The sequence below is a fragment of the Emiliania huxleyi genome (genome assembly GCF_000372725.1).
Source record: "Emiliania huxleyi CCMP1516 chromosome Unknown EMIHUscaffold_179, whole genome shotgun sequence".
Classification (NCBI taxonomy): Eukaryota; Haptophyta; order Isochrysidales; family Noelaerhabdaceae; genus Emiliania; species Emiliania huxleyi.
The window spans coordinates 238,501-248,695 of record NW_005200793.1 but is presented as its reverse complement, the minus strand read 5'-3'; the positions used below and the strand labels follow the sequence as shown (position 1 = coordinate 248,695).

General features: G+C 62.8%; 2 protein-coding genes across 2 annotated transcripts in view; one reads left to right on the top strand and one right to left on the bottom strand.

Moving 5' to 3' along the window:
- Positions 1–2,855, top strand: part of EMIHUDRAFT_468259 (hypothetical protein) — a gene marked incomplete at its 3' end in the record, with an annotated part of 5,290 nt that extends 2,435 nt beyond the window's left edge. Inside the window, exon 10 of the mRNA XM_005783642.1 lies at positions 1,695–2,855. Coding sequence (XP_005783699.1) covers positions 1,695–2,855 — 1,161 coding nt within the window. The remainder of the gene's footprint in view (positions 1–1,694) is intronic.
- A 1,975-nt stretch (positions 2,856–4,830) lies between these two features.
- Positions 4,831–7,781, bottom strand: EMIHUDRAFT_442317 (hypothetical protein). Its single transcript, XM_005783641.1, has 4 exons — positions 7,284–7,781; positions 7,055–7,141; positions 6,476–6,537; positions 4,831–6,089 (listed from the first exon to the last, which is right to left on the bottom strand). The coding sequence occupies exons 1-4, from the start codon at positions 7,738–7,740 to the stop codon at positions 5,118–5,120; spliced, it is 1,578 nt and encodes a 525-aa protein (XP_005783698.1). The 5' UTR covers positions 7,741–7,781; the 3' UTR covers positions 4,831–5,117.
- Between the last annotated feature and the right edge of the window lie 2,414 nt (positions 7,782–10,195).

Here is a 10,195-nt window from a genome sequence, read left to right as displayed (position 1 = left end):
ACGTCGGCGTCACATCCGCGTCAAGCGACCTACCAGCGCCCTCTCCCTGCTCTCTCCCGGGTCGCAGCTGCCTCCGCGCGTCCTGGAGATGTACCAAATTGTCGCCGCCGAAGGCGACTCGACGCCGCTGAGATCGGAGATCAAGCTCTGACAGGTCGCACGTCGCTCCTTTGACGCCGACGTGACTCCCCCGTGCAGATCACATCAGGACACGGTCTCGACACGCTCGGTACGACGCCTGCGACCCGTCTTGGTTCAGGTGGCACGACGCTCATCGCGCCTACCAGCGCTGCCGTGCAGGTTGCCACGACGAGGTCGAGCACGCTTCTATACGCTCGCCCAGCCTTCCTTTCTATCCCATTAGGCAGCCTGGGAACGGTGGCGGTCAGAGGCAAAGCCTGCGAGGGGTGGTGGAACCACATGTCACGGCTACCGCCGGCTCGACCCCACGATAGCCTCCGGAGGCTGACTTTGAGGCACAATCATCGGACGACGTCGGCGAGTTGAGTCGCGCTCGCGGTAGCCAGATGACCTCTCATACTAGTATCATCGGCCATGGCCGCAGGAAGCGCGGGGGAGGGCGCTGGGAGCAACACGGAGCTCCGTTGGACGCGTTTTCAAGATTAGCGTGTCAGAGTGAATTGGAACTAGCCTTGTGCACAAAACCTTTTCCTTCTAATAGAACGTTCTAACAGGGCTACACAATGACCCTATAGTGTGGGGGTGTTTCTGGCGAGTTGTGATGAGTAGAATTAGATTAGCCAATGGTATTTTGAAGTTCATTTATGAAAATACCAACTTGCCTATGTGCACGTCTCCGCGGCGGCGGCCCGGAGGCGGCCCGGCGGAGCGGTCAGAGCAGCACTGCGCCGGCCGGCGATCGCCTCTCGACTATACCACGGGCTCTATTGAATGGACTGAATTTCTCTCGCCCGGCTACGTCTGCCCGGGGCCTGGCGTGCCTCCGCCGTGGGCTGAGCACCCGGGAGAGCCACTCAGCAAGTGGTGTGCGAGCGTGTAGCCTTTAGCGTGCAGTCGGCCCTGTATGTTGTGTGTGTGCACAGAGTTCCAAGAGACGACAGAAGAGAGATCATGTGAGAGATGAGGTTGAGCCCCGCGATATTTTATTTGTAAATTGTCATTTGAATATTTTTGATGATCTCGATCGCAATCGCCAATCCTGGCCGTTCCGGGGGTCGCGGGACGCGGGTCCGGCGGGGTCGGACCCCGATAAGGCAGGCGATAAATATTGAATATATTGCTCCAATAGTTAGAGAGGCGATCAATATCAATATGTATACCTCGAGGTATGGCAATAGGAGTTAGAGGAGAGGCTGGGCCTGGGCTGGTCAGGACCGTGGGTCAGGTGGGTCCATCCTGGGCTTGAAAGTGGCTCTAAACCGTTAAAAACGGGCCAAAATCGCTTCGAAATCGCTTAAACCGCATTAAAAATCGCCTTGAACTCGCGATTTTTTCGATTTCAGCCCACATCTAGGCAATGTTTGGGACAAATGTCGACATTGGTGCTTTTGGAGGGTAAAATCAGCGATCAATATGTCAATATATTGTCAATGTTATAGGGGATGCTGTCAATAATCAATATCAATAGTTACAGGGGCGAGAATCAATATTTATCGCCTGCCTTAGACCCCGTGCGCGGTGCGGGGGATCTCGGCACTCGGGGGCCGTCATAGGGGGCCCACAGCGCCCCAAAATCCACCAGTGCACACAAAGATCGCAAGGAGGAGTATGCGCAGCATCGGGAGGCGGCCTTCCGCGGAATCTGGAACATGCGAGATGACCTGCGGGAGGCGTGCGTGCGGGAGACCGCACCGAGGGTCGAGGTAGCAGGCCGGGAGTACCCGATGCTATGGCAGCCGGCGGACTCGCCGGCGGTGCGCTCGCTCGAGCGGCGGCTGGCTGCGGCGTTCCGCCCCGGCGGGATGGAGCGGGAGGCGGCGGGCCGCACCATCCTCTCCGAGTTCATGCTGCTTTCGCCACGGCTCGGCTCGATCGGGTGGAGCCAGATACGGGCAGCGGCGACGGAAGCGACGGCCGGCGGCGACGATGAGGAGGCGGGGCGCATGGGGAGGGCCCTCGGCACGGTCCTCACTCGGGCACGAGACGAAGCGGAGCGACGCATGGCCGCCCTCAGACAGGCCCGCGACGAGGCGAGGCAGAGCGCCGGCGGCCAGGCGGCGGGCGCGCCCGGATGGGAGGACACGACGCTGGAGACGCTGGTGGTGATCTCGGGCGGCCTCCACATGTTCGCCTACAAGGCGCGCAAGTACGACCACGAGAAGCGACGCGGCGAGGGAGCATCGGCGTTCTGGGGAGCCTTCGTGGCCGCGATGAAGGAGGGCGCGGCGTGGACGCCGCCACAGAGCCTCTCCGAGGCCCAGCAGAAGGCCGGCGCCAGGCTCCACGCGATGCCCTGGGTGCTTCAGCAGACGCCGACCGCAGGGATGGCCCGCAGCGCCGGGCACGCCCAGCCAGCTCCCGAGGGGCCGTCGTCGGGGGCCTCGAGTGAGCAGGCGAAGGCCGAGCAGGAGAGGCTGCGTGCGGTGGCGGAGCAGCGAGCGGAGGAGCGCCGGCGGCGGGAGGAGCGGCGGGCGGCGAACGCTCAGTGGTGGCGAGCGGTGTGGCGCGAGGCGGAGACCGCGCGCGCTAGGGTTCACCAGATTGCGCGGCTTGTCTCGGGAGGGCGGTGGCGGGCGCGGTACCCGGAGGTGCTCATCGTCGACCATTCGCCGCTGCTTGTGGAACTGCTCCACAGGCAGCTCGAGGCGCAGCCCCTGAGCGCGCGCTGCTGGGGGAGTCCGCACGCCCTAGCGGACGAGGCGAGTGACGAGTAATCGTGCCGTGGCCACAAAGAATAAATAAGAAGCGGCCCCCGCGAGCGTGGAATAGGACCGCCGCAAGCGGCGTGGCGTGGAGCGGTTGAGCGTCCCTCCGGGGGCCCCTCTGCGCCGGGGAGGCGTTGTTGGCGGCTAGGACGCAAGCGTCCGTCGCCGTTTTCAAACTCGGGGCCCACTCCGCTACGCTCCGACCCGAATTTGGAGGGCCATGAAATTTAAGGTGTTGCTGCGCAAAAGGGGTGGCGCGCGGGCGCGCGCGGCGGCGGGCGTCGAGCGCGGAGCGGCAAACACAATGACGTCGGAAAGCTCTGCATCAAGTATACAGTAGGCTCTAAGCACGGAACCAGAGTTAGGGGAGAAGTGTGGTGCGTAGCCGTCGCCCACCCTCGGGCGTCTACCACTTCCTATCGTTGACTAGCGCTACCTCGCGTTGGCGCACCAGCTTCTACTTCAGCGCGAAGCTTCGCTGGAAAGAGAAGATGAAGCACGCGCTCACGGCAGATCGTCGCAGGAGGGGGAGCGAGGCACCACTCGGGCCGACGAACAAAGAAAGAAACGTTCCAACAGAAACGTTCCAACAGCTAGTGCTCAAGACGTCTTTCCGCGACTCCACCCCCAGCAGCTTCATCTCTGACTCCAACATCACCGGTACGATGTTCGAGGAGCTATCAGTAAATATGCGAGATACCCTTTTCTTTGCGCTTCTTTTTTCCGTTTTTTTCTTTTTGCCAATATTTGAGATACCACATGTTCAAACTCCGCACTTTAATTCGATCTTTCTCGCCGCGGCTCGTGGGGCTCGGAAGTAGTCAAGCAGGTGAGCGGAGTGGGCGGAAGGAGGCCTGGGAGTATTTTGGCACATGTACATGTACATGTTGTGCATATGTTGTTGTCAACTGTGTTTTTTTGTGGGTCGACCATTATGCCAATGCTGGGGCTTAGGGATGCTCATGCTCTGGGAGCGGTGGCTTCCGCCCTTAGGTCCAGCATAGACGGGGCGCCCGTCGACCTGCGACTCGGTGTGCGGAGGCGCCGATGGGCCGGGCGGGCCATCCAGAGATGGAAGATGGTACGGTGCGCATACTTGAGCAGGCGGGTCGCGCCGCAGTTGGCACAGGGGCCCTGGGTGTAGGGTGAGCGCGGCATCTCGACGTCGAACCCGGGTATTTCTCGGGTGTACCTGGACTTTTGCAGGTATACCCGGGTTTTACCCGGGGTTGCCCCGACTAATGGTAAATCTTACCTCCGTTTGATTGTTTTGGTCGGAGAGTGTTTGATTGTTCAGGGGGGCTATACCAGTCAATCGCAAGCACTGTTTTCCCCTAACATATTTTACTTTTTTGATTGACGACAGACGAGCTTGGTAGCTGAGCTTCAATGCCCAGTTAACCTAAAGAACCCAACCCAGAACATAACCGCAGACAGGTCACAGCGTGCGTACATTCGTAACACTCCCCTCGGACGTCCAGTGCGCGACACACGCCGCATACGACATCGCGCAACGGCGGCGGGAGTACGGCGCGCGGCCACTCTCTCCGAGACCGGGAGGTGCGGTAGCACATTTGTGTCACTTGAGCAGCTTGTAGCGGGCGGAGACTAAAGCAGCTTGTATTGCACTTTTTTCTTTCATTTTTTCAGATCGTCTTTTCACGGTGGTGGATGACATCGAGAAGATGGTACGGTGCGCATACTTGAGCAGGCGGGTCGCGCCGCAGTTGGCACAGGGGCCCTGGGTGTAGGGTGAGCGCGGCATCTCGACGTCGAACCCGGGTATTTCTCGGGTATACCTGGACTTTTGCAGGTATACCCGGGTTTTACCCGGGGTTGCCCCGACTAATGGTAAATCTTACCTCCGTTTGATTGTTTTGGTCGGAGAGTGTTTGATTGTTCAGGGGGGCTATACCAGTCAATCGCAAGCACTGTTTTCCCCTTTAAGCCTAACATATTTTACTTTTTTGATTGACGACAGACGAGCTTCAATGCCCAGTTAACCTAAAGAACCCAACCCAGAAAATAACCGCAGACAGGTCACAGCGTGCCTACATTCGTAACACTCCCCGCGGACGTCCAGTGCGCGACGCACGCCGCATACGACATCGCGCAACGGCGGCGGGAGTACGGCGCGCGGCCACTCTCTCCACAGACAAGCCGTAATTGCACAGACCTGCCGCCGGCGCCTGCCCTCTCCCCTCCGCGCCTCACCACAGCACCACTGCGGCCACCACAGGTGGCTATGTCTCCTCGGGACACCCTCCCCCTCTACGCGGCGGCGCCCGGGCGGACGAGGCGCGGCAGCAGAAGCCGCGCCCAAGCCGCGCCCGCCGCCGACTGGCTGAGGCTGCCCGCCGCCGCAGCTTTGGCGGCCGCGTAGCGAGCCGCGCACCGACGCAGCAGCTCCCCCGCGCCGGAGGAGCGCCGCACAGCCTCCGCCGCCGCAGGCCATCCGAGCCGCCGGGCCGCCCCCGCCGCCGCCGCCTGCAACGCCGCCCCCCTCGCCTCCATCTGCAGAGCAGCGGTCGACCAGCCGGCAGCCGCGCGCCTGGCGACGAAGCTCACCGGCGGTTGGGCGGCGCGAAGAGCGGCGAGCGCGCCGGCGCGCACCATAGACCCCGTCGCTGCAGCAGCATCCGCCGCCTTCATCGCAACGCCTGCCGCCGCCGCCGCCGCGCCGGCAAGCTTGGTTGCAACGCCTGCCGCCGCCGTCGCGGCGCCTGCCGCCGCCGCCGCCGCCGCGCCGGCCGCCTTTGCCCCAGCGCTCGCCGCTGCCGCCGCCGCCGAGTGCAGGGCCGGAAGTGCGGCGCCGGCCGCCTTTGCCCCAGCTGCAGCGGCAGCGCCCGCGGTAGCCCGGGCGGCGGCGGCGGCCGCAGCCGCCGCCGCGTGCGCCGCGGCGGCGGGGGTGAGGGGCGAAGCGATGAGGAGGGCCCAGAGCAGTCCGGAGGCCGCCGCCGCCGCCGCGGTCGGTAACAAGCGGCGGGGGCGCGGCGGGTCGGTGGAGCGGGCGGAGGGGCGAGCAGGGCCGGTGTGGGCGGGGTGGGGCGGCGGCGGCGCTGGCGGCGACTTCCGCGGCGGAGGGGAGGAGCGGAGGGGGGGCGGGCGCGGCAAGCTGGCCGACTCGCGGGACGGCGTGAAGAGAGACTTCTTCTCCGAGGACTCGGTCGGCTTCTGCGGCTTCTGCGGCCTCCGCGGCTTTTGGCTCGGCTTTTGGCCCGTCGGAGAGGGTGGGTCGACGGCCTGCGCGGTCAACACGCCAGCCTCGGGGCGGGAGTACGGTCTCGGTGCAAGAGTCTTCAGAGTACGAGGGTTGGGACTACGGCCGAATGCGGCCGAGTACAGCGGAGTGCGTGTCCTCTCGAGCGCTGCTTGGAAGACGAGAATCCGCCTCTCCGGCTTCTGGGGTCGGCGAGCCCATATCTCCCCATATCTCCCCCATATGTCCCCCAGATCTCCGCTTCTAGGGTCGGCGAGCCCATATCTCCCCAGATCTCCCCAGATCTCCCCCAGATCTCCGCTTCTAGGGTCGGCGAGCCCATATCTCCCCATATCTCCCCAGATCTCCCCCATATCTCCCCATATCTCCCCCATATCTCCCCCAGATCTCCGCTTCTAGGGTCGACCACCGACCGCGCCGGCGCGTTGATGCGCCAAGTGGAGGTGGAGGTCGGCGTCCCCACGAGCCGGCCTGTTCACAGCAGTAGGTGTGAAGAGACGCTGTTCACAGGGGGTGGAGGTCGGCGTGCCCACGAGCCGGCCTGCGCCGGCGGTGGGGCGGTGGGGCGGTGGGGCGGTGGGGCGGTGGGGCGATGGGGCGGTGGGGCGGTGGGGCGGTGGGGCGGTGGGGCGGTGGGGCGAGGCAAGAGTCCGAGGGGCGAACACGGAGCTGGTGGCGCGCGACAAACGGCTCTTCGTGCGGGTCCGCTCCCGGGCACGGCCGAGATAGCCCGAGATTGCAGAGTCGTCTCGCGGCGGGCGGCGAGGCGTGGGGCAGGAGGCGTGTGCACGAGTCGGGTGGTGGGTGGTGGAGGAGGGGGGAGGCAGGCGGAGGACGGTGTGTGTGTGTGTGTGTGTGTGTGTGTGTGTGTGTGTGTGTGTGTGTGTGCGTGTGTGTGTGTGTGTGTGTGTGTGTGTGTGTGTGTGTGTGTGTGTGTGTGTGTGTGTGTGTGTGTGTGTGTGTGTGGAGGATGGTAGTAAGGTCTCACCGAGCTCGAGGCACTGCCACCTCGCAGCCTCAGAGTTGCACGCCGTCTTGTCGATGTCGGCGACCGACGCCATCAGCGCCGTGAGTCCTGGAGACGGGGAGGAGGGAGGGGGGTGCTTGAGAGGAGGGGGGAGGGGAGGGGGGCCTTTGAGGGAGGGGGGGGGGGGGGGGGGGGAGGAGCAGGAGGAAGTGGGAGGGAGGGGGAGAGGGAGCAGCGGGAGAGGCTGCACCGACGCCAGCGATGGCAAAGACGACGACCGCGGCGGGGAGCGAGCAGCGGCGCTTCGCGGCGGGGGAGCGCTCGACCGGGAACAGAATCCGAGTCGCCGTCGATTCGGCGGCCGCGGCCTTCTTGCGGCCGGCGATGTGTGATGTCGCAGGGGAGAGCGTCGCGGCGGGCGGAGTGACCTGCCCCTCCGTGTCATCCTCCTCAGTCGCGGGCCGCTGAGCGGAAGGGTCGGGGCTCAAAAACTCGGCCCTCGCAACTCGGAGAGCCCGCACCCTCTTGCGTGCGAGGAGGGTGCGGGCGACAGCCTGCAAATTGCACGCTGCACGGCGTCGCTTGGTCAGGTCCGCCAGGTGACGCATGCGCCGCGGAGAAAAGGGGCGGCGGCGGAGGGGACTCGTCACGCGCGGCTTTGCGACCGTTCCCGCGTTGCGGAAGACGAGCTTCTGCGAGGCGCGCATGGCAGAGGAGCGCACGGGAGTCACAACTGACAAAAGCAGACCAGCGGCACCATCAATGCAGGCGTGAACAGGCTTGTTGGCACCGGGTTGCTGCCGGGTTGTGGTATTGTCATGTGTGTGTGTGGAAGGTTCTCGAGGTTCTCGAGGTGGATATCCTTTGGCCGCGTTGGGTAGCGAGGATTGGTGTAACCCGAGTGTGTGGAAGGCAACCGATGCGTGTCGACTGGTGTGTGAGATTCTTGGTGTGTGTCGTCGTGGTTTCCTATAAGAATACTCACTCACTCGCTCCGGGTTGTGTTTTTTGCGTGAGAAGGCAGGCATCAAATGTCGAAGAGCATCGCTACTCGATCGAGAGAGAGAGAGAGAGAGAGAGAGAGATTTAGCAATACCAAACAACTCTAACACTCAAACGTCATCTGGGGCCTGGAGCCCTGTTCACGCGCGCGCGAGACGTGCAGACAGGGTTGCCAGGTGAGAGCGAATGGCGCGGTTCACGCCTCGCACAACAGGAGCGGCCGCACTCTGCTCGCTACCCCCCCTGCACAACTGAGCTCATGGCCGACCCCCCCCCCAGCAGCAGCGCTCTGCTGCTGGGGGGTCCGGACCCCCCCCCCCAGCAGGAGCGCTCTGCCTGTGGGGGGTGCTGGCATCTCTGTACAGACAGCAGCTGTAAGTAGCATGCGTTCGAGTTGCGAGAATTTATGGTCGGCATCAAAATCAGTGGTCTCACCGGCGGGCCCTCCTACTGCCAACCGGGAGGTGCGGGGCACGCCAGCCTCTCTTCTACGCCTCTCGGAGAGGGGGGGGCGGCGGCGAGGAGGCGGGAGAGCTGGGTCCAGTGCGCTCTGCTGCTGGGGGGGTCAGACCCCCCCCCCTAGCAGCAGGGATGAGCTTAGTTGTGCAGGGGGGTAGCGAGCAGAGTGCGGCCGCTCCGCGTGTGTGTGTGTGTGTGTGTCTCACGTCACTGCATCCTCTCGAGGTTCTCGAGGCACGTCGCCATTTGGCAGCATGTGACCAAGCTCAAAGCAGGCAAATTCACCGTTCAGGACGATGTCCTCTGCCGACAAAAAGCCAGCTCTCTGTGCGCTTGTGTGGACAGCACGAACGAGGAAATCCGTCGTTTCATGCTCAAAGATGTATACGGGCGGCCGCGTGATTGAAATGTTCTGATCGCGGATACACATCTGCTCCAACCTACACCACCCGCGCTGCTTGTACGATGATGCGTCGCAGGCCTTGCCAGAATCCGAGTGCTGCGGCGGGATTGCGGAGGGCGAGGGGAGGATTGGTGTGACGCGATCCACGCAGGCGTATTGCCTTCCAAGGTGGGGTTGCGCGAGCACATGCAGCTCGCGCTTTAGCTTGTGCACGTTATTCTCGCGCAGGACTATCTATATTATTTTGCTTATATTCTCCCCGGACCGTCTATATTCTCGAGATTATTCTCGAATATTGAGAATATTTTGACCACGCGTAGGTCGACGGAGGCCAAAAGTCGCTCCCAAACCCGCTCAGAACCACCAAAACTTAAAGATTTCAGTCGTCCTCGACCCGAAAACCTACTGTTGAGGGGGGGAATAGCTGTTTCGAGCTCTCTCGTCAAGACCGTTTTAGACGCCGCAGCGGTACGTCAAGAATATTCAAGAATATCTTTGGACTCGAGGTCTACTAAGGTCAAGGGCTGCGGAAAGCTCGTATATTCTTGAGGGAAAAGCCGGCCGGGGCATCTATGTTCTCGAGAATTTCTCGAGAATATTCTCGAATATGGAAGTGCGCGGGACCCTCTATATTCTCAAAGATATTCGAGAATAACGTGCACAGGCCAACTCGCGCTGCGCTGCGGTATAAGGTGGGCCTGGCCTACCATGGCAATGCTACGCGCCGACGCTGGACATCGGGCAAGTGGTCCACACGCTGAACAGAATCTGCCCTGGGACGGGGGAGGCTGTAAGGTAGTGTAAGACCTTCCGTGGGTCTGCCTCTCACACCCTCACTGCTGTCGTATGCGAGGTTCAGGCGTCTCTTATCACCCTTACTGTGAACAGCGCCCCGGGGTTGTGCTTTTCTGTGAACAGCGCCTCAGCACCGCCGAGTGCCGACCTCTCGATTGGGGGATATCTCGCTGCCGTCCAGAAATCAATACCATCGCCAGGTGCGCTCCAGCGTGCATATGCTCCACGCTCGCCAGCAGCGCGCCTGCTGTTCCTCCGCTGGCCACATCTGCATCTTCGTCGCGACCGAGGCCGGCAAGCCCGCATACATCGACCGCCTAACATCTGTGTTGATCACATGGGCCGCAACGCCGCCGCCTGCGGACGTGAGCGTCCGCTTCGTGCTCTCGGCACACGGACTCTCTCAGCTCTTCAACCTGTCAAGCCAAACGCGCCGTATCGCGTCAACGCGTGCTCGCGCCGCAACCCTCCTTGCCAAGGCGATGCCGTTCCCGCCGCACGTG